This window comes from Poecilia mexicana, unplaced genomic scaffold (genome assembly GCF_051168715.1).
Source record: "Poecilia mexicana isolate PSO_F unplaced genomic scaffold, ASM5116871v1 scaffold_1, whole genome shotgun sequence".
In the NCBI taxonomy this organism is placed as follows: domain Eukaryota; kingdom Metazoa; phylum Chordata; class Actinopteri; order Cyprinodontiformes; family Poeciliidae; genus Poecilia; species Poecilia mexicana.
The window spans coordinates 2,209,352-2,233,155 of NW_028263370.1; the positions used below are offsets into that span (position 1 = coordinate 2,209,352).

Sequence of the window (23,804 nt, forward strand, 5' to 3'; positions counted from 1 at the left end):
AGTCAAAATTTAAAATGTACCACTGGTCCACTGGGTTTTCTGAAGTAATTGGTAAGTAGTCGTCTACCAGATATTCTAAAGAACTTTATGCTTTTATGGAGATGCTGATTTCATTTCCCAGCAGAACTTTGGACCAGCCTGCAGTAAATGACCTTGGAGCTCCTGTTCTCAAATGTCCAGCAAACTGACCTGACCTGAACGTCTCGCAGAATTTCCACAGTGTTGCCAAGAGGAAGATGAGATACACCAGAGCCAACAAGTCACTTGACCTGAAGGCAGCTATCAAAACAACCTGAACTTCCTGAACCTCATCAGAACCACAGGCAGATTGCCTCTATGCCACGACACATTAATCCAGTAATTCATGCAGAAGTATGGAGTGCACAGAAATAAACATACACTATACTGCCAAAAGTATTTACTCACCTGCCAAGACTCATATGAGCTTAAGTGACATCCCATTCCTAAGCCATAGGGTTCAACATGACATTGGTCCACCTTTGCAGCTAGAACAGCTTCAACTCTTCTGGGAAGGCTGTCCACAAGGTTTAGGAGTGTGTTTATGGAGATTTTTGACCGTTCTTCCAAAAGCGTATTTGTGAGGTCACATACTGACGCGGGATGACAAGGCCTGGCTCTCACGCTCCGCTCTAATTCATCCCAAAGGTCAGGTCACATAAAGCTACATAACCCAGTCAAGTTCATTCACACCAGACTCTCCATCCATGTCTTTGTGGACATTTCTTTGTGCTCTGGTGCACAGTCATGTTGGAAGAGGAAGGGGTCAGCTCCAAACTGTTCCACAAAATTGAGAGCATGGAATTGTCCAAAATGTCTTAGTATGTTGAAGCATTCAGAGTTCCTTTCACTGGAACTAAGGGGCCAAGCCCAGCTCCTGAAAAACAACCCCACACTATAATCCCCCTCCACCAAACTTTACACTTGGTACAGTGCAGTCAGACTAATACTGTTCTCCTGGCAACTGCCAAACCTAGACTTGCCCATCAGATTGCCAGATGGAGAAGTGCAATTCGTCACTCCAGAGAACGCGCCTCCACTGCTCTAAAGTCCAGTAGCAGCGTGCTTTACACCACTGCATCCAACGCTTTGCATTGGATGCAGCTGGTCCACCATGGAACCCCATTCCAAGAAGCTCTGCGCACTGTTCTTGAGCTAATCTGAAGGCCTCATGAAGTTTGGAGATCTGTAGTGTACTTTGTGGCTGAGTTGCTGTCGTTTCCAAGCACTTCCACTTTCTTATAATACAGCTGACATTTGACTGGGGAATATCGAGGAAATTTCACATCTGGATTTGTTGCACAGGTGGCATCCTATCACAGTTCTATGCTGGAATTCACTGAGTTCCTGAGATCGAGCCAATCTTTCACACGTTTGTAAAAACCTTTTGCATGCTTGTGCTTCATTTTGTACACCTGTGGACAAGGACGTGATTGGAACACCTGATTCCGATAATTTGGACGGGTGAGCAAATACTTTTGGCAATATAATGTCAGAAAGCTGACATTTCTCTTTCATTTTTTAAAATAGAGCTTATGTAACACTTTCACTGTTATAAGCCTTAGGTTTCAGTCTACTTTTCCATATATTTAGTTTTTTGAGCAGTAATTGTGTATTCCTATTTAGAAGAAAAGGTCAGCAAACAGCCACCAAAATCTGATCAGATTAAAACTCTTTTAGAAAATCAAAAATAAAAGCTGCATTTAAATGTTTATAACAATAGGGAGTAATAATGCCCCTGGAGGACTACTCTGGTTCTTGAAAAAGGTTTTATGCTTCTGCTGGTTGATGAATATGGAAATGGTTCTGTTCGTTTGTTCTTCTCTGACCAGCTTCAGTGTTGAGAAGGGTTTGTGAATCTGAGCTGTCAGCAATCGCTTCAGAGTGCCCGATCAGAACACTTATAAATATTCAAAGAAGGAGGAGTCCAAATCCAAGTTCACTCTTTATATTGAAAAGTTGCCAGAATGTACACACACACAAGTATGTGTAGGTGTGTGGTTTCTGTAATCGAAGCAGAATAATGCTAATTAATTATAACCAAAGTTACAACATAAACATAAAAATACAGTGAAGCAGTACTTAAATACACTGTAGAGCTAAATCAGTTGACATATTCCCTCAGACTGGTTAATTAAACTTGAAGTCAGTTAATTATGAAGTAACACAGAACATGCAGCTTCACAACAACGGGACATTAACAAAGGGGTGGCGAACATGCAGCTCTTCGACGCATCCTGTGCTGCTCTTTGATACCAAAACTTCCCACACTCATTGAAGGAGGCACTGACAAAATCAGCATAACGTGCAACACAGGATATGAAATTTTGTTATGCTGGTGCTACAAGTCTCCAGTAGTTGCCAGTCTAAGAGGAGAGACTTTAGTTGATAGATGGAAGCTGAATCATTTCAGAATAAAATCTATTTCCATGGTAGCAACTTTCCTCAACAGTATCTGTATTTCTGTCAGCTGCATAATTTCAGATCGGTGCAATTTGTGCCACATCCAAGCTCAGAGGATTGTGAAGCAGAGCGAGCTGCTACTGCTGCTGCATAAATAATAAGATAGGAGCAAGTCAGAGTTTGCGCAGCAGGTCGTGGTGCCGCTAGGGGGAAAAACAAACCAGTTCTGAACTGGTCTGTTGATCTCCAGACCAGTCACAATGTGTGTATTCACAACTGATTCATCAGTGACTCTGTAGCAAAGGAAGCTGAGCTACCTGGATCCAAAAATGCATAAGATGTCATTGTCTTGGTTCCCTTTCGTGCCTTTACACACACTAGAATGATCGACAGGACACAATCGTCCCTCCCGGCCCCTTTACTGGTTCTTCTTTAGTGCCTTTGGTTGTAATATGTAAAGATGTGGGGTGACATCTTGAGCATTCTTGACAATGAAGTTTCTGTTTGCAACTGCTACTCATATGTTCTTGCTTCAAACGTGCAAAACACAAACCTTTGCTCCTCAAGAATTCAATTTCGTCCTTATGTGGCTTGCTCTTGAATTTTTTGCAAACTATGAGGCTGCTCTTCACAGCTTATAAACACGTTTGGTGGTAGTCTCTGCTGTTGTATGTGGTGTTTTTGAAGATATTTCTGTCTTCTGTCTTTTGAAGTATAACAAGTGTGGTAAAAGCACCTTCTTTGGTTTGAATGATTCCATGTATTGTTTTGGTTTAGTAGGTTTTTTCGTGGCTATGGTGGTGTCCTTTAAGTTTCCATAGAGTGGGTGTAAAAGGTATTGAACCTGCTGGTTCAAAAAGTTAAAGTCCTTAAATTTATCTCTTTTCTTGGTCCTTTCTTGCAGGTCACAGGCAGATTTTCTTCACAATTCTTTGAGCTTGTATGGCAGTTTATTTACCAAAAACTTTATATTAGCTGTGTTGCCCAAGTCTTCTGAAAATATTTGCTATCTAGTAGCTAATATTGGCTATCAGATACCTAATATCTAATAGCATCATTGAGTTTGAGCAGCCAGTAAAGAAAAGTGCAAAAGACTGAAGAGCAACTCCATCTTCTGGTTTAATTGCTGGCCAGTTCAAATCCTCTTTAATGTAGGCTTCTGGGATCTTGAAGTCATCTCCAAAGAACTCCTTTAACATCTGTCTAGCTTTAATATATCCTGCTGAAGATTCCATATGAATGCAGCTCTTAACCAACTCATGTGGTTATCTACTTGTGTCGTGTAGCAAAAACTGAAGTCAATCACAATCATTACCGGTCAACTCTCGATTCCATGTTCGATGGCTTCAGTAAAAGATCTGCATTCCAACGGTTCTCCATTAAATATCGATATGGTGAGACTTGGAAGAAATGATGACTTATGGTTCTTCACCAGGTACTCTGTGACATGGGCTTTTTGTGAAATAGCTTGGCAAAGCCCGTCTATCACTGCCGCATGCTCATCTCTAGGTTCAACTTCTTTTACAGATGTAGCCATTTGAACATGTGCAGCTGGAGCAGTGTCTTTAAAGCTGCCTGGTTTTAATGTGCTCTGTGATGGTACCGTGTTTCCCCGATAGTAAGACACCCCCGATTGTAAGACGTATCGGGGATTTCAGGGGAGTCGGCTAATATAAGCCGTACCCCGAAAGTAAGACATACGTCTTACTTTTCGGGGAAACACCTCTCATCTAGCTGCGCGCCGCCTCCTGCCCACGTCCGCACCGTCCCCCTCTCCATACGTCGCCGCGTCTGCCACCTCCCTCTGATCTTAATGAGCGCCGCCTCCTGCCCACTTCCGCCGCCCTCCCTCCATACGTTGGCACTTCCTTTTATAAAACTGTTTTGTGGTGAATACAATACTGTTCAGGTTGTTAATAAATGTTAATTTTATGGTTAAAACAAAAAATTCGACAATTTTTTTCCAATATAAGACATACCCCGAAAGTAAGACATAGTGGGGCTTTTGGGGATAAAAAGAAAGTAAGACACTGTCTTACTTTCGGGGAAACACGGTAGCTGCAAGGTAGGTTTTATATCTTCTTTACTGTCTTTTTGATCAGCTACTTTTGTGTCTGCTTGTCTGCCTTGATGGCATAGACCTGCTATCTGCAGGTGTTTTCTGTTTGTCACATTCCTCGGCTGGGTTGGCGCAATTCAGAATGTCTTTCATCCATCCTTCACAACGCCAAAAGAAGTCATCCATAGCATCATGCTTTGGTCTGAACCAGTCTCTTTGATCTTTCATGTATTCTTCATCATCAATAACTTTCTGCAGACCAGAGTCGAACTTCTTAAACTCTTCTTGCAAGCCACTAAAATCCACACGAAGCTTATTTTTTACAGCATCAACGTTTGAGTCATTTTCCATTAACTGCTCAATTTGCTTCTTCAAGCTTGACACCTTGACTAGCGTGGACCTGAGAGCTTGGACTAGCTTAGGCTTATGTTCTTCTCCAGCCTTTCCAGTCATTTTTACCGTCCGTTTTTCACTCTCTCGTTCGTCCATAGCGAGCTAAACGTCTACGTCTTATGGATAATAATGTCAACTGTTCCACTTCATAATTCCACTGAGCCACCAGACACTTGCCTTCATTTTTTTTTTCTTTTTGTTTTAACTCAAGTACTTCAGCTGCAACTGTCGCTCGTTATCCAATTTACTACTTTTCCAAAGTCTCTGTGCTGCTTTTCTGAAACAATTCCTTGTAAGTTGTGTTGCTCCAAGTCGATACGGTCCACATGTAGAGCAAGTTTTTTTGACTATTGTAGATTCCGAAATAATGAAGCCATAAGCTTGACACTCTCCATATTTCCGTTTCTGTCCACTTGATGTTGAAATGACAAAAAAAACAAAAAAAAAAACAGACTGGATCCTCTTAAAGTTAAACGGTTTACTTCAAAAATAAAAATGATACAAATGTTACTTTTACACAAAAAGAATAAAGAATAAAACTAACCCTAATTCTCTAGCCACACCCTCAAATCCTTAACTGCAAATAGATATGTATATTTACTAGAAGGCCTTAGTAGTCTAACAAATTTGTATGCATTAGAGGTTTAACTAGTAATCATTTTTATCCTAATAAACAAATTATCATAAGAAATACAAACTTAATTTATTCTAAAGGTCTGAATGAACTAAAACTGAATTTAGGCTTCTACAGTGGGTTGGTTCTTTTCTTTCCGTTTTATTTACTACAGTCTGTCATGTGCTTTATTTTGTTTTTTTCTTTGTCATTTTATTATTATTTGTGTCTTTGTTTGATCCGCTTCAGTGTTGTACTGAACTTTGGTTAAGCAAATTCTTTTTAAGTGCTTTAGAAATAAACTGGATTTTGCTTTCTGAACTTTAACTGTCGGCACATAAAGCACACATTCCCTGAAAAGAAGGTGTTTTTGTGCATCTCACCCTGGTCTCCACTGTTGTCTGTTTCACAATGTTCTCCAACCTCTGCTGATGGTTCTTGGTTGGTTTCGGACCTGCACTCTTTTTTTCATCCTCTTTCTTCACAACAAACACATGCAGCACATCACAAATCATAAGTACAGTTTCATACACATTCAGCTTTTTTCTGACTAAACGGGCAGTGACATCCAACCGTAGCAGGGTTCCTCTGAAGCATCATCTGCTCAGCTCTTCTCATCTTCTCCTGCTCCATTTCTCTGTTGATGGTCTGTTTGGCCTGATAAGTCAGCTGGCGACGCGGCGGCAGGCCCGGAAACCGCGCCACCTCCTCCACACGACTGCACACACAACAAATTTAAAATGTGATGGCAAGCAGCTGAAAACAAACTACTCCAACTTAACTGTTGAATAGTGATGTGGTCTTGTCTGCAGAGTTGATAGAAAAACAAAAAAAATCTAACAAAATGTTGAAAGTGGCTTATTTGCTGGCATTGCCTGCCCACTGAGTCAGCCGTGCACCCCCTGGACTATTTTTTGTTGGGTTTTTTTTACCTCAGAGTGGCCAACCTGCTGCTGTGCACTTAAAGGTGTAACTGTGACTTTATCTTGACCAAGACCTCACATGTTAAAAAAAAAAGCAAGCACTATTTTTAGTATTTATCCTATATCCATAAGACTTATATTCTTAAAAAAAAATATATATATATATATATATATATATATATATATATATCCAAAGTAAAATGCAATGACATTCCAATTTCACAAGCTGAAGTTTTATTCTCAATAGAATATTGGTTTGCGACCAATTGTCAACACTAGGACAACTAGAAAACAAGGTTCAAGGGTATCATATTTCACAGGTCAGTGAAAAGTTTGAATAAACAAATGTAATATGTCAATGTGCAGCACAATGTAACCCACACACCACCTCTGCCAGATCATTAGAGCAGGTGTTTAAATTAGCTAATCAACCACAGCTGTATTCAGATGATCACTTTATAATCCCAAAATAAACATCAAGCCTGAAAACATGAAACTGTTAAGGACTGAATGTTCTGCACTTCGTGTGTTTGTGCGTTTTATGGTGTTGAATCTTCATACGCATAGTGGAAATATTTGTTGGTTGCTAAGGCAACAAGTCTCTGTGTAGCTAGCGACACAAAGTGAGAGAAAAAAAATAAAAAAAGAGTACCAGTGGATTTGATTTGTTCTGTAACAGTTTTTCTACCTTTGCTGTTGCGTACTGCACTAAATCAAGAATATTTACATCTCCAAGTTTTATTTAGTTAACGGAATCGTTCTATCGTGGCAGTGTGGCTATGGATGGCAAGGAAAAGAAAAGTCTTTTCACACCTCCAGCACATTCGTGAAATTTCCGGATGTAAACAATAACATGCAACGTGTCTAAATGGTATTAGTCGATGAATGCAGTACTTTTAGGTAAAAGTTTAACTAAGTTAAATAACACCAACTGCACTGCAAGAAACAGATGGCAGTGTGAACATACTCAAAAATGAAAATTTCACTGCAATTTTGATTAAAAAGGGCAAAACTTTTATAGGCATAACTTCCTGAAGGACTGGTGCGGACATGTCCCCACCAATATTTCCTACAGCTTTTTCCTCTCTGTTCCTGCATCAATTTCAGACAGTAACTCGATAGCATCCTAGCACTGTGTTCAAAGCATTAACAACCAGTGGACAACTATTTAAAATTCCTTTGTAAAACGTAAATGGCGGGTCCGCTCAGCGACCTAGTGCACTGGACATCACGTGACTTACTGTGCGCGTCGTGGCAGTGCGCCACATGCGCTGTTACTTTGCATTCAGTCAGGAATATCGGTGGTCGGGGAAATGACACAATCAAGCAAAGAATCTGAGAAGGGGACGCAAAGTTTTGATATTGTCAACACTACGATAGCAAGATAACAAGGTCCAAAGGGATCACATTTCACAGGTCAGTAAAAAGCTTTAATTAAAAATATAAAAAGTGGGGAGTAGGTTAGCTATGCTACAGCTTAACTTTGACAAACTTAACGTAGCTTACCCATGCTGCAGTTTGGTGTATTTCGGTTCAGTTAGTACAAAAATAAGGCGACCCAAACATCTTTGTGAGATTATCAGTGGAGCAGGTGTTTAAATTAGCTAATCAACCACCACAAGCGTTCAGGCAATTACTTCTTAATCACAAAATAAACATCAAGCCTGACTCCTGGAAATGTTGTCTGTCGGTTGTCGTGACATCGGATCTGCGTGACTTTAGGCTGACAGAATGGTTTTAAGTTGTTCTCCTAAGTTTCTTCGTCCCTGTAGTTGCATCATTTGTTCATAGAACATGGTGATTTTAAAGCAATGATCAAATAGGATGAAATATTTTATAGAGCATAGGAGTCAAAGTTTGGAGGTTACAACAATTTTTGTGAGATTCCTGCTCATGTTGGATTGGAATCCAGTAATATATTATCACATAATATATATATGTTATTATATTATATATAGCATATATATTATTTAATTTGCCATTAGGATTATTAAAGTATTTTTTGATTTGAACTGAATGTATTAATGGTCAGTCTACAACCCAACTGCCCCAACCAACCCCAAAACGTTCTACTGAAAGTCTTGACGAGCAGAGACACAGATGTGACTTGCAGTGGCGTTTTTTGATATATTCCAAAAGGTTTTTATTTTCAATAAGTACCATTAATCTGACAAGCCTCATCAGATTGTATATCCTAAGTGTTTGAGTAAGACAGCCTGGCATTCACATTTGGTTTTCGCCTCATTCTTAGCACAAAAAAGGCCTTCTAGGGTGCACCATCCCTACCCACCCCCCAACTGTTCCTCACAATTTGTCCCCATCAATTGCAACTCAAAGTTGCAATTGATGGGGCAAGTAAGTTAAACACCCTTGTTTAACTTACTTGAGTTGCTGCGGTGTTCAGGCGCCAGAGAACTTCAGCTCTGAGAGTAACAAAATAGGGATCTGCTTCTCCACAAGAAGTAAGCATCAATGGAAATTTTAGAATATTTTCAAGGGGTGATGAAAAACATGCCACCTTTTCTTACCTTTTACTGGCCTAAATTTTAGCTAATTTAATTTACTACCTTTTACTCCCATGCGGAAACCCTGTAAAAACAACATTTTGTGTGACCCTCCCCAGATTGCACACGATGGTAATTCAACGTTGAATTATAGTCAGAATAGCTGATTTTTGGTTAAGGTCAACAACTGACGGTGGATTAACCATCAAACAATCATCCAATTCTAGCCAATTAACTAATGCTGAAAAGATGTCATTGAATCAATGTTGTTTTGTGGTCGAATTCTAATGACTGAAATGCCAATGCATAATCCAGTGTTTTTCAACACAAATGTGCATGTAGATCCACATTCACTTGATGGTTGAATCAACATTGATATAGTGTCAATTATGGTTGAAACCCTAATGTTGATTAAACATGCAAGTCACTGACCACTTTCAATTTTGTTTCAATGTCAGGCTTCAACGTAGATTCAATGTTTCTGCCTGACATTGTTTTAATGTTGTATCACTCATATTGTGCTATCTGGGTCAGGTTCTCTGGTAGATCATTACACAAACGGGGGTCATTTTACTGCTTATTTGGCATCCAGACTAAAGGCACCAATGTTCACAAAGCAGATCTGCTTTGTGAACATTGGTGCCTTTATTCATTTTTGAATGACAAAAGAAGCAATAACAGTGGTGAAATTACCTTTTTGATTTTTGAGTGAGGCTGCATTCTGACAGATGAGTAAAATGCTAGTCATGCTGTGTCATGAAATAGAAACTAAGTTTTTGTATATTATTCCATTTTAAAAGTAAATTCCAGACTTTTCCAAATTGTGTAAAAACCAAAATACTGAAGGATAAATTGCTAAAATCAAATGTGCCATTATGTGGCAAATAAAACAAAAATATTGATATAAATAAATGAAAACCATGTCAACACTACTAGATGTTTAGTCTTTAGAAAACATTTTTTCTCTCTTTCTGACAGTGTAGGAGCAGACTTGGTGTTCGCTTCTTTCTCTCCTCTACCCTCATCTCCACCTTTCTTGCCCTTTCCCACAGCTTTTGGTTTTCCCATAGCAAAAGCTATGGGAAAACCAAAAGCTTAATAGCTCCACAAATGGAGCTATTAAGGCTCCATTTGTGGAAGTAAATCTGTTGGGCTTCACCTTGAATGGAAATGGTAAATGGACTGAACTTATATAGCACTTTTCCAATCAGTTTTGACCACTCAAAGCGCTTTACACTCACAAACGTGCACACATTTATACACTGATACACAGATCGGTAGGCAATTTTCAGTTAAGTGTCTTGTCCAAGGGCACATCAACATGAGGCAGGAGGAAGCTGGACTCAAACCTACAACCTTCTGATTGCAAGACGACTACTCTACCCACACAGCCACAGTTGCCCCCCACTTTGGCACTCAAGACAATAATTCTGAATGTTATACAGCCAGAACAACACATAAAAAGAAAAAAAAAAAAAACATAAGTCATAATAAAGCTTCCAGTTCATAATCATCTAGACCTGGAAAATGACATTAGCAAATTCCAAAGTTTTCCCAAATGCAAACTAACAAACTTTACTTACATTTTCTTTAGGGATGCACCAATATAAAAATTTGGGCTTATATTGATATCTGATATTAAAGATAATTCCTCCAGATCCAAAACCAGAGCAGTCCAATGACATATCTCCACTTGTGCCAAACAATTAGGCTGCCTTTGATGTCGACCACTCATTTCCAAACTGCCCTTCTCCACCAGTCACAGGGTGGTGTTGTGGTGTGCCAGTGAGGGCAGGTACAGGAAGGTGTAGACCAGGAGCAGCAGCAGCAGAGCCAACACCAGGGGCAAGCACCAGTCATTGGTGACCAGCACCTCATCACAGCGAGCCTGCAGGAAGGAGCCGTCCTGGACGCCCGGCTGCTCTTCAGCCGGCCGCAGCATGCCTGGAGAATCCCAGCCTGACCAACCGTTAGCCTCACACAGGCTCGGGAATCGTTGAAACACGGCGTGGAACTGAATAAAACTCCCAAACATGAATACAGCCTCCAAATCTAGCACTGTTCTAACACATTCCTGCTCCAGAAACATTGAATTCCGCCATATGTCATCTGAGTCCAACTCTTAGTCAATCCCATCCTACAACAATAATGAGGCTTTGCTGTCTGCGACCCTGTTCTGACACAACAACAGTCACACACAGACACACACACACACATTTGTCAGGCTAGCTTTGTGGGGACTTTCCATTGACTTCCATTCATTTCTACAGCCTAAGCCTAGCCCTTACCATTACATACTTAACCCTAACCAAAACTCAATTCACACCTTAGTCCTAAACCTAAACCCTAACCCATAAACAGCATTTCCCCTTGTGGGGACAGTGGGTCCCCACAACATATGTGTCAGGAAAGTTGTCCTCACAAGGTATTAAATCCCTTGTGAGGTGTGTGTGTTCACACACACACTCCAGGTAATAAGGGGATTATTCTCTAAGCTGTTATGCAGAGAAACCAGTGTGGACTAGCACAGTGACCTTCAACACCCCAATAGCTCACACATCTGCTCAGCAAGTTTCCCTCCCCACTGGCTGGTGGGCAGCAGGAGGTTTGTTTGGGTGTGTGTGTACTCACGGCTCCAGCATGAAGGTGTACTGGCCCTCAGGTGTGCGGTCCTGCCTGTATGAGAGGTTGTAAGCCAGCATGGTGTTGATCAGCTCTCGCATCAATTCCTTCTCTCTGCTGCTAAAAAGCTGAGGATTCACCTGAAAGTAGCAAATGCTGCACATTGAGCAGGTGTTTAGTGCAAAAAAAGGAACAACATATTGAAATGGCAGGTTTTTGTGGTATTAAATTGAAACATGATCAATCATTGTTCCACTTTTAATGCGACCATGTCTTGCACGATTCAACCAAAACTAAAAAACAAAATTTTTTGGGCGAAGATTGGGGCATTGTCTGCATTCAACTTCTATGTACCACAAATCTAGAATAAAACTTCCAGAAAACTACGAAACAGTGCCTTTAAATCAAGGCTGAAAACACACCTGTTAGGGTTAGAGTTTCTCAACTGTTGACTGTATGTTACTTTTATGACTTCTTAGTCTTGTGTTTTTATGATTTGAAGCACAAACAAGGAAAACTAACAAAGTGTAATGAGCATTCACAGAGCTACTGAAAAACCTATTTGTTGAAACTGTCACCATGTTGTGACAGTGTGGTATGAAACAGATGATCTGTGAAAAAAATGGAGCTCCTCTGCCTTCTCCCAGTGTCAACTAGAAACAACCAGTCAGAGCCAGAAGGCAGGTCTTAGTGCTCGTCAATCTTGTACTCATGTCTTTATTCTTTCTTCCATGCTGTCTGATACCATTACAGCTTTTCCCAGTCAGCAGCATCTGTTGCTACATACTACAGCTTTAATGGAGAAAACATGGTTAGTTTTCATTTGTGTCATAAGAATGAAGTCTAGATTCCATTAGATTTTTCTTGCGGTGCAGCATTATGCTAGCAGATGACAGGAACACAAATGAAGTTATCCATGTTGCTACACAGTCCTTTCACATCAACAAGCAACATGGGAGGAAGCGCTAGAGTTGAGATTACTTTGAATTTAACTCCACTGTTAGTTTATTGCAGTAGAACAAGATAAAATATGTGAAACAACCAAAACAGAGTGCCTTTAAATGAGGTTCACTTGAAAAGCTCACCAAGACCTGCTTTCCAGCTGCTGTTATTGTGTTTACTGGATTTTTTTTATGTTTTTATTTCATTTGCCCTAAATTAACACATTTTCTAAATACTATGATGGTTTTCAGGGATTTTGTTACAGTGAACTATTTGTTATAAGGTTTTATTGGCTTTAGTGGCCTTTATTTGATAGTGAATTGACAGGAAAGTGGGTATTGAGAGAAGGGGGAAGACTTGAGGCAAAGGTCAGCAGGCCAGGAATCAAACCTGTGACGGCTTGTGGGTCCTTATGTGGGTTGTGCTTAACCCTTTGCCACCACAACATCCCCCAACCAACTATTTTTATCTTTTTTTTCAGGCTCTCCCCTGGTATGTAACCCATATGCAAAAGAACACTAAAGCTATAACTGACACTAGTAAAAACTACACAAAGAATTTTCAAAAACCAACTAAACTAAACTAAGCAAATTACTAGAACTAATAAAAATTAAAATAGAATTGAAAATCTGAACTCAAAATCAGAAAATCAAAATTAAATAAAACTAGAAGTGTAAGCAGTTATCGGTGGCTTCCAAATCTGACCCAATAAGCCCACCCCTGGCCCCAGTCCTCTGCCTCCCTTCATCCTGTCATCTTGGTGTTGCCAGGAATAGTCGCACATTGATTGAGTTGGGAATTTGCAGAACAATTCCCACTCCTTAAAGGCTTACAAACAGGGGCGCCGTATAGAGGGGAAAAGTTAGGACAATTCCAAGGGTTCGGGTTTTCAGAAAGAGAGAGAGAGAGAAAAGACAAGTGTCAATTTATAACCCAGTTTTTCTCCAAGAGAGGCGAGTAAACTGAGATTATCAACCATTTAGCATAATTAGTTAAGCTACAGACTACTGTTTGTCTCCATTTCACTAACATTTAATGAATGAAAGAAAGAATTTAACATCATATTCATATATTTAACTTGCCCCTGTACCTTTTATCACACTTAACAACAGATGAGTCAGTCAGCAGCAGCTCTAACCACCATACCAGCCTAATCCTCCCGTCCCAGTGATAAAGGTGAGCAACACTGTGACCAGTGACAATCTAGTTAGAATCATTCCAGGGATTTTCCCATCTCTCTAACCTCTTTACAATTACCCAACAGAAACTATGTATTTATTACTCACAGAAATCCAAACAATCTTTATAAAATCTTTCATTAGCCCCTATACAAGTAAGTAAATGAAGTAAGGTAATTGTATTTATATAGCACATTTTCAGCAACAAGGCAATTCAAAGTGCTTTACATGAATTAAAAGGAAATACAAACAAAATAACAAACCAAAGGAAAGAAAACAGAGGAAAGGGAGCAAAAGAAAACTAATCTAATGTTGATCTAAAGTATGTAAACTAAGTGCTCCTGTTCAGGGTTACTAAGTATTCTCTGGTCTAATTCCATTTCTGGATTTGGAGAACAGGAGTCTGAAAAATAGTCTAACAATGTTGATCTCGAAGTTTCCTCTGGGCTTCTGGTCTCTGAAACTAAATAGTGAGTACACTACAGTTTCTGAGGTTGATTGACAGTGCTAAGATTGTCCTCCTGGTTCTGATTGGTTGGTTTTGGTCAGAACGATGCATTTCTTTGGACAGCAGTAGCAGCTCAGGGAGAAGGTGGAGAAGATTGATCTTTTTACTGATTATCTGTTTTATAGCAAACTGTCATGACACGGTGACAGCTTTAACAAATATGAAAAAACATTTTTTTATTTAAGTTATATTCTGCTGCTTGAACAAAATGCAACAACATATCATTTTTTAGAAGTCTGGATTGCTTCATGTATATTTTGCACATTGCCTGTGACTGTTGTTGGTGGGGAGAGACATTTCAATAAGCTAAGACTAATAAAAAATTTAAGCAACCTATTTGCTGTATTTTATGTGAACTATTTCATGTAAATTTCACTTGCAGTGAATATTGTGCTAGTATCAGTATTGGACCAAAGAAAAGAAGGCAGTTGCAAGCCTTTAAAATTGAGACGCTTTTGATGGGTCAGATAGACTCAAGAATCAAGAAACTGTAACAGCAGGTGCACAGGAGGGGCCCAATTTCATTTTTTGTCATGGGGCCCAAGATTCCTGGCGGCGCCCCTGATTACAATAAATGCAGTCTATATGCAGCAGTGTAGGAGCAAGTCCAGTTGGGAATGCCTGAGGGAAGTCTGGGGTTCCCTCCCGGACCTGTTCCCCTGTGAACCAATCTTAGACAAGCGGAAGGCAATGGATGAATGGAAACATTTCAGGATTCTAAAAGTGTGAACATACTTTCTGAAATATCTCTGGAATAATGTTTAGCTTTCAGACAAGGATGTTCTTGATGCTTTAAACTCGAGTTTGGAAAAAACCCAAAATAATCTCAGCAACATTTTAGGTTAAACTGTGGAGGATATACGCAAGATTAAAAGGTGAAAAAAGTTCCTAACATTTTAACATGGGTATATATGTATATATTTTTTTCAACTTCAAGTAGGGTTATAATAAATGTTTTTAACGTACAGGCCGTAGTTTTGGACAGATGATATCAAGAAGCATCGTCAGAACATCTAGAGTGAGGTGGAGTTGGCCAATCCTGGATCTGATGCTTGCCGGGATGTCAGCCAACATGGTGGACAGAGCGTTCCTGCTGCTGAGGAGGCGAGAGGTGGCCTGCAGAGGACACCAACAGGAGTGCTTCAGAGTTTCTGTTACAAACACCCAAACTAACCTCCTCTCTTTTTTTTAATCAAACTTCTCATATTCAAGCACAAGACTGTAACCTCCTGGTGGCTGTGAGGATAGCTGATGCGAGGCACATGCGTGTGGGCAAACAGGAAGTGAAACATCACAGACAGGAAGGGCAGATATCTCAGCAAGGAGAAGTTCTGTCCATGCAGAATCACTTGATTCAGCCTGTCAGAAAATATCAGCCAATCCAGAGCCTCGGACACACTCTGCAGGTTGGGGTCCCTCACTCTCACTGACAAATAGTTATCGTATAGGCCCTGGAGAAAAGAGGATAGTTGCTTTAATGTCATCTGTTCAGAAATTCAGCAAAGAAAGAAAAAAAGCATTTGTGAAGCTGATTACCTGAGAGATCTTTTCATATTGTCCACTTGATGAAGCGAGGTGCAGAATGTGCTGGAACCTCTGAAAGCCACTTCCTGAACCAGGCGCCTCTTCAAAGCCTTTGCCAATACGTTTTCTGATCAACACAAACCAACTTTGCTTAGCAACCAGTTAATGTGAAAAACATTCTAAAGACCTTTCTATTTACGGCCAAAGAATTACTCCCCGACTGCTTGTTTGCACTCAACATTTTACATTTGCTAAAATACACAGAACTATTGAAAAAAACCATTTCACAAGGAAAGCCTGGTAGTGTTTACTAAATGTAACATTTCATGTTCAAATGCCAACACTGAATGGTAATAGTGTTGGCATAATACATAAAGCAATACAAAGGTTTAATATATAGGGTTAACACAATAGGAGGACAAATGTTCCAGACGGTCTGAGGATTTCTGCTGAAAGCTTCATTCTCTGTTTACATGTCAATAGTTGATCAACTTTGTCCTGAATCAGCTGCTGAATAACTTTTTCTGGTTGTTGGGTTTATTTTCCCACAGACAACTCAAAGAATGAGTCACTACAAGCATTCAGCCTGTTTATTGGTCAGATGAGTTATGGTCATGAAAACCAAATGTAAACACAGGAAGCAGATCCCCAACACTGTCACAATAAGTAATAAATCTATTAATTGTATAATAAATTAAAATTAGCTTGACAATTTCCATTCTGATTATTAATTTATGAAGGGCAATTTATTTACATTGACAAAATAATTAATTTTATGTATGATTTCTGTTGTGTGGTTTTTATTTCTGTTTTATTTATCGTTTTCTTGGTTTTTGTTATATAATACTGTGGATATTTAAAATGTCTTCTAATTACTGGCCCCCTCTCATCTCCTCCTCTTTCCCCTCACCACTTTCTTACCCTCCTCCTTCAGTTCTGAGTGGGATAATTTTATTACTGAGTGGGGGATTTATCACATTTTAAATTAAGCAGTTGAGAACAGTGGGTTGTGATTCCTTTCTGTACATTTTCTTACTTGTCTGTAAATATTATTGACCGTTTGTGCAGATTGTGTTGGCACAAAAACATCTAAAAGTCACAACAAACAGTGGAGGGTTCCCCTTTTCACACTAGTGGTATCCCCCAACCACACAGCCACTTTGCTGCTGGCTTGTCTGCAATCGGCTTCTAAGACAGGAAGCCTAAGGAGAGTACCAATCGGGTAAGAATAGATATTAATGTTTGTTTTAGTGTAACAAAAATAAAGGGAGTAATTAAACAAAAAGTGAAAGACAGGTGGCAAAAGTTATGGGTAGAAGAAAGGAAAGGACGGTAGTTTTATTTATTATTTAAATTTCCTTTATTTAACCAGGTGAACCCCGTTAAGATCCAGATCTCATTTTCAAGAGGGACCTGGGCAGAAGTCTGCAATACAAAGCAACCTGGTTACAAGAAAAAAAATCTCTATAAAAGAGAATTGGACAAATGAGAAGAACAGAAAGAAAAAGGAGAGAAGAGAATTATTTCATGACTTAGAATCGGACACACTGGATTGCATAGCACATTATTTTTGATAGGAAAACATGAGACAGGGAAATGTGAGTGTGGGGAAGATGAGACAATAGAACATGTTATTTTGCATTAAGAATTACCGGATTCAGAGAAACAAGTTAATTAGGACCTCGGTAATATGAAAGTGAAATATGACATTGTAGATTTATTGCAAAAGAATTCAGGAACCAGAGGGTATCAGACTTTTTTTTTTTTTTTTTTTTTTAAAGTGTAAGTTGTATAATGGCTGAAGAAAACATATCTGCTACAATGTTTGAATTGTGGCATATAGTTTTTTTTTTTGTTTTCTTTGTTGTTTTTGTCATGTGGTCCACACGCCTTACCGGTTGGTGGCTGTAATGATCACCTAATATTTTTTCCCAACTGTCAATAAATGTCAAGAAGAATGAACCAGCTTCTGAATTGAATTCTACTCTGAGCACTTTTGTGGTAAGTTTGGCGATATTGCTTTTATTTTAACTGTGTTTAATGAAAAATAACTGCATTGTTTTGTGCCTACTGTAACCCAGGTTATTTTGGAGCTGTTAATTCAATAACCACACTACTGATGTTAGCAGTGTTGTAGTACTCGAGATCGGTCTTGGTCTCGATACCGGTCTCGAGACCATTTATTGATGGTCTCGGTCTTGTCTCGGACTCGACCGCATTTGGTCTCGGTCTTGTCTCGGTCTCGGACGCTGAGGACTCGGCATTTTATTTCAAGACCAGTCGAGACCGCAACTGTTAAAATATCACTAAACATACAGCATACTATCTAGTTTATTTGTTAACATCTTTGTTTTCAGTGGATGCAAAACGCACCGATTAAAATCCAAGCAATAACGTGACTTGCCAAATACATGTTTCTGTTTCTCTCCCCTCCCCTCCCCACTTTTCACTAGCACGCAGCGCTCTGAGACAGGCGCAGTGGTTTTCTCTCAGCGCATAAGATGTTTAATCGTCAGTAATATAATAGCGCTGCATAAATAATAAGAAATCCGATGGCCACAGCTAACTCAACATCCAGGCAGTTTCACAGACGGTGGGGACAACGTCTTACTTTTTTCGTCACTTAGAAAAGTAGCTCAAAGAAAGGTAAGCTCTGTTGACGTGATGTTAGTAAAGCTAGCTGTACAGAGACACATAAGCATTTGTGATGAAAAAAGTTGTCACTCACTGCGCTGAATTATTGTGCAGAGGTGTAGACTGACTTGTCGCATATATGGGACAACGCTGTGTCCAAAAGTCTGCAATATAGTGATGTGACATTCAGGAACAGTACGATTCAACTGCTCGTCTCTGTACTTATTCGATAGGACTGGAGTGTCACTGAGAGTCGTTCTATGGACTCTTTGCACCTCAGCTTCCGCGTTTGGGGAAAAGCGGCTCGATTGTTTCCAATCTATTGAAAATGGCCTCTTACAATAGGTGCTTTCAGGGCTTGGCCAAGGTTTGTACATCGATCCGAAGCCCCAACAAGTCAGCTGGAGAAAGATTTTAAGATGTTCGTCTCGTTATACATTTAGTGATACGAAGGTGAGTTTTACTTAAACTTTGTGGCTAACATTAACCTTAGCTTATGGTAGTAGGCAATATTCTCGGACATTGTTCTTGTAAAAATGTACTATTTAAGTATCTAAACATTCTAACGGACAATGTTTTTACCTAATTTTCAAGTATATTGTGTGTTTATTGTCATTAGTGTCAGACTAAAGGGGATTGGCTACGGTTCAGGCTTTTTACTTCCGAAGCACAACGAAGCACAACAAGCCTCATAGCTTAACAGTAGCGCAGCTCTGGTGTCAGAGATCTGGTTCAGCTGTTCAGGTTCAAAGTTGCTGCTTTTAGAAAAATATGATCGTGTTGCTTCATGTCTCCGTGTTATTTCGTTTTATTACCTTTGCATGTTTTTTGTGAAGAGTTCAGGACGGTGTTTAGAACAGTATGTACAGGCGGATCAGTTGCTTGGCTGTCTGGCTCTGGTCTGCTCTCTCATTCCCATATACTCGCTTTTTCAGGCTGAATACAGAAGTGATTCCATGGAAATAACTCAGGGAGGCTCCTTTATTTATCATCCGCATCCCTGGTATTTTTAGGCTGATCCGGAGTGAAGTGAAGGCTGCAAACTTTGTGTTGTGCAGCGTTAGCTTTAACTGGTAGTGACAAATATTTACAAGCCACCATCTTCTTAATTCAGGATTGCTTGGAAATTAATGAAAACTTAAAAGCTCATTATATTAGGAAGACAACAACGTTCATAGTATTGCGTTTTTTGCATCTGAAATCCAACTTAGTCTTTTCTACAAGTCATGGTAACTCAAAGCGGAAACAAGTGAGCCGCATTAGCTCCTGGAGATGTGACGTCAACGCCGTAGGTGCAAAGAGCCCATTAGATTACCATACGCTGTCAGAATAGCATACATGCAGTGAGTACCATGCCTGCGCATTAAGAAGTCCGACAGTCAGAGGAGTTGTCAGCTCACCATACACAACAAGTTATGATGAAAATAAGTAATTAAATTGTTTTCCATGATAACTATGTAGATATACATGCATTGTTTTTTCAAATTGTATTTAAAGCAGGGTCTGGCTGCAGCTAGAGTCAGCTACAACACACGCCCGTTTTTTAACAAATGCGTAAAAAACATTTTTTACATAAGATACTTTCTTAATCTTTAATGGAAGTTATGTAAAGCCACAAAACAACAATTCATTCATCTTAAAATATTTCAAGAGTATCTTGCAAAATCGATTTTTGAGCTTTGCATCATCTTGTAATGTTATTCTCTCATCAAAATCACACCTCGAGTGTTGCTTTGATTCTTTTATGCAGGTTTGAGAAATCCTTTAATCTCCATGGCAACCATTCAGCTGTGCAAAATGGCTGGGTGGACCCAGCTCTGCCTTTGAAGCACAGCTCCTCCTTGTAGCTTTATTTTCCAAGCTTCAGAGCTTCTGCCTCACAGAGCAGGCTTTCGCCATGACTCCCCCACTCAGCTCCTTCAGACTAGCCAGCAGCAATTAGCAAACACCTGGTAGTCTGCTGAGCTCATTAAAAGAGCTAGTTCTCAGTGAAACGCAGGAAAAAACATTGTTAAAGGGTCAATAAAGGAGCAATATTGTGATGAACTGCTGAAGGCACTTCTTCAGGAAGAGTAAGAGTTTTTAAAGAGACAGGGGCTCAATTTCAAGGAATTAAATCAGGAAGTAAAGTTTCTTTTAAGTCATATATATATAAAAAAAAAAAAATTCCCTTCTCACCCTCTGCGGGTGGTCTCTTTCATCCTCTGAGCTCGGGTCCTCTACCAGAGGCCTGGGAGCTTGAGGTTCTCCTCCAGTATCTTGGCTGTGCCTAGAACTGCACATTTCTGGACTGAGATGTCTGATGTTGTTCCTGGGATCTGTTTGAGCCACTGCTCCAGTTTGGGGGTGACTGCCCCGAGGGCCCCGATGACCACAGGCACCACTGTGGTCTTCACCTTCCAGGCCTTTTCCAGTTCCTCTCTGAGGCCCTGGTATTTCTCCAGTTTCTCCTGCTCCTTTTTCCTGATGTTGTGGTCACTTGGTATTGCTACATCCACCACAGCGGCTTTCCTCTGTTCTTTATCCACCACCACAATGTCCGGTTGGTTCGCCATTACCATCTTGTCTGTCTGGATCTGGAAGTCCCACAGGATCTTAGCTCGGTCATTCTCCACCACCTTTGGGGGTGTTCCCCACTTTGATCTTGGGGTTTCCAGTCCATATTCTGCACAGATGTTCCTGTACACTATGCCCGCCACTTGGTTATGTCGTTCCATGTACGCTTTCCCTGCCAGCATCTTGCACCCTGCTGTTATGTGCTGGACTGTCTCAGGGGCCTCCTTGCACAACCTACACCTTGGGTCTTGTCTGGTGTGGTAGATCTGAGCCTCTATTGCTCTGGTGTTTAGGGCCTGTTCCTGGGCAGCCAGGATGAGGGCCTCTGTGCTGTCCCTGAGTCCAGCTTTCTCCAGCCATTGGTAGGCTGGAGAAAGCTGGGAGGACAAGCCCCATGTAGGGGCTTGTCCTCCCATGATGGTTCCTCCAGCACCTCGTCCTCTGTTCCCCATTGCCTGAGACATTCGCTGAGCACATCGTCCGTTGAGGCTTTGTCCTTGATGTATTTATGGATCTTGGATGTTTCATCCTGGACAGTGGCTCTCACACTCACTAGTCCTCTGCCTCCTTCCTTACGGCTTGTGTACAGTCTCAGGGTGCTGGATTTGGGGTGGAACCCTCCATGCATGGTTAGTAGCTTCCGAGTCTTAACATCCATTGCCTTCATCTCTTCCATTGGCCAGCTAATTATTCCGGCAGGGTATCTGATTACTGGCAAGGCATAGCTGTTTATTGCACGGATCTTGTTCTTGCCATTGAGCTGGCTTCTCAGGACTTGCCTTATTCGTTGGAGGTATTTGGCTGTGGCTCCTTTCCTTGTGACCTCATCGAGGTTGCCATTTGCTTGTGGTATTCCCAGGTACCTGTAGCTGTGCTCTATGTCTGCTATTGTTCCCTCTGGGAGTGAGACCCCTTCTGTGCGGACGACCTTCCCTTTCTTTGTAACCATCCGGCCACACTTCTCTAGTCCGAATGACATCCCGATGTCAGTGCTGTAGATCCTGGTGGTGTGGATCAGTGAGTCGATGTCTCGCTCGCTCTTGACGTACAGCTTGATGTCATCCATGTAGAGGAGGTGACTGATTGTGGCCCCATTCTTGAGTCGGTATCCGTTGCCAGGTCTTGTTGATGATTTGGCTGAGGGGGTTCAGGCCTATGCAGAACAGCAGTGGGGACAGAGCATCTCCTTGGTATATGCCACATTTGATGGACACTTGTGCAAGTGGTTTGCAGTTGGCTTCAAGGGTGGTTTTCCACAGCCCCATCGAGTTTGCAATAAAGGCTCTTAGAGTCCTATTGATGTTGTACATCTCTAAGCATTCAATGATCCAAGTGTGTGGCATTGAGTCATAGGCTTTCTTGTAATCAATCCAAGCGGTGCACAGGTTGGTGTGTCGGGTTTTGCAGTCTCGGGCGACTGTGTGGTCTCCTTGTAGACCTTGTGTGGTCTACAAGGAGTTGGTGTTTGGCTCCATAGATAGTTGGATGAGACTGAACCCTTTGAGGGATCCTTCTGGATCAGGATTGTGCGCCCTTCAGTTAACCATTCAGGGTGAGTCCCATTTTCAGTTGAGCTGCCATGGAGGCCAGTTTTTCTTTCTTGGACATCTGCCACAGTGATGGTTACAGTGATGCCACTGTGCATTGCTGTTGTGGGACGCCTCCCTTTCCCATATGCCTTTCCAGTATTGTTTCAGTTAGTATTGTTAGTACCCTGCCATTGAGAGTACACTTTAGCTGGTTGGGTGGAGAAGCCGGAGAGCCGGTTAATCTTGTGTTCTCTCTTGTGTTTGGCAGTTTCGAGTGCTTCAGGTATGGGCATCTGGCATCTTCTGTAACCGTCTTTTCCATGGTGGATATTGGGTCTCATGGTTGCTCTTATAGCCAAGCATCTCAAGGATCACTGATGCTGAGTTGTATATCAGTTCATTGGTTTCAGTTATGGTGTTGGTAGGGATCATTCTCAATGCTGCATTCACATCTTCAATGAGACTTTCTGATGGTACTTCACTCAGTACCATCAGAATATATATATATATATATATATATATATATATATATATATATATATATATATATATATATATAGTCCAGCACATAACAGCAGGGTGCAAGATGCTGGCAGGGAAAGCGTACATGGAACGACATAACCAAGTGTGGCGGGCATAGTGTACAGGAACATCTGTGCCGAATATGGACTGGAAGCCCCGAGGTCAAAGTGGGGAACACCCCCAAAGGTGGTGGAGAATGACCGAGCTAAGATCCTGTGGGACTTCCAGATCCAGACAGACAAGATGGTAATGGCGAACCAACCGGACATTGTGGTGGTGGATAAAGAACAGAGGAAAGCCGTTGTGGTGGATGTAGCAATACCAAGTGACTACAACATCAGGAAAAAGGAGCAGGAGAAACTGGAGAAATACCAGGGCCTCAGAGAGGAACTGGAGAAGGCCTGGAAGGTGAAGACCACAGTGGTGCCTGTGGTCATCGGGGCCCTCGGGGCAGTCACCCCCAAACTGGAGCAGTGGCTCAAACAGATCCCAGGAACAACATCAGACATCTCAGTCCAGAAATGTGCAGTTCTAGGCACAGCCAAGATATTGCGCAGAACCCTCAAGCTCCCAGGCCTCTGGTAGAGGACCCGAGCTCAGAGGATGAAAGAGACCACCCACGGAGGGTGAGAGGGGAATTTTCTTTTTTTATATATATATATATACATATATATATGTATATATATACATATATATATGTATATATATACATATATATACATACATATATATATATACATATATATGTATATATATACATATATGTATATATATACATATATATACATACATATATATATACATATATATATATACATATATATGTATATATATATACATATATATATGTATATATGTATACACATATTAATATGT

General features: G+C 40.7%; 1 protein-coding gene across 2 annotated transcripts in view; it reads right to left on the bottom strand.

Moving 5' to 3' along the window:
• chtf18 (CTF18, chromosome transmission fidelity factor 18 homolog (S. cerevisiae)) overlaps positions 1 to 23,804 on the bottom strand; it is a 38,919-nt gene that overhangs the window by 5,385 nt on the left and 9,730 nt on the right. For both annotated transcript variants that reach the window (XM_088003661.1, XM_088003325.1), the window contains 6 exons: positions 15,700 to 15,814; positions 15,390 to 15,614; positions 15,130 to 15,279; positions 11,545 to 11,675; positions 6,060 to 6,204; positions 5,870 to 5,965 (listed from right to left, as the gene is read on the bottom strand). In XM_088003661.1, the coding sequence (XP_087859787.1) occupies positions 5,870 to 5,965; positions 6,060 to 6,204; positions 11,545 to 11,675; positions 15,130 to 15,279; positions 15,390 to 15,614; positions 15,700 to 15,814 (862 nt within the window). The remainder of the gene's footprint in view (positions 1 to 5,869; positions 5,966 to 6,059; positions 6,205 to 11,544; positions 11,676 to 15,129; positions 15,280 to 15,389; positions 15,615 to 15,699; positions 15,815 to 23,804) is intronic.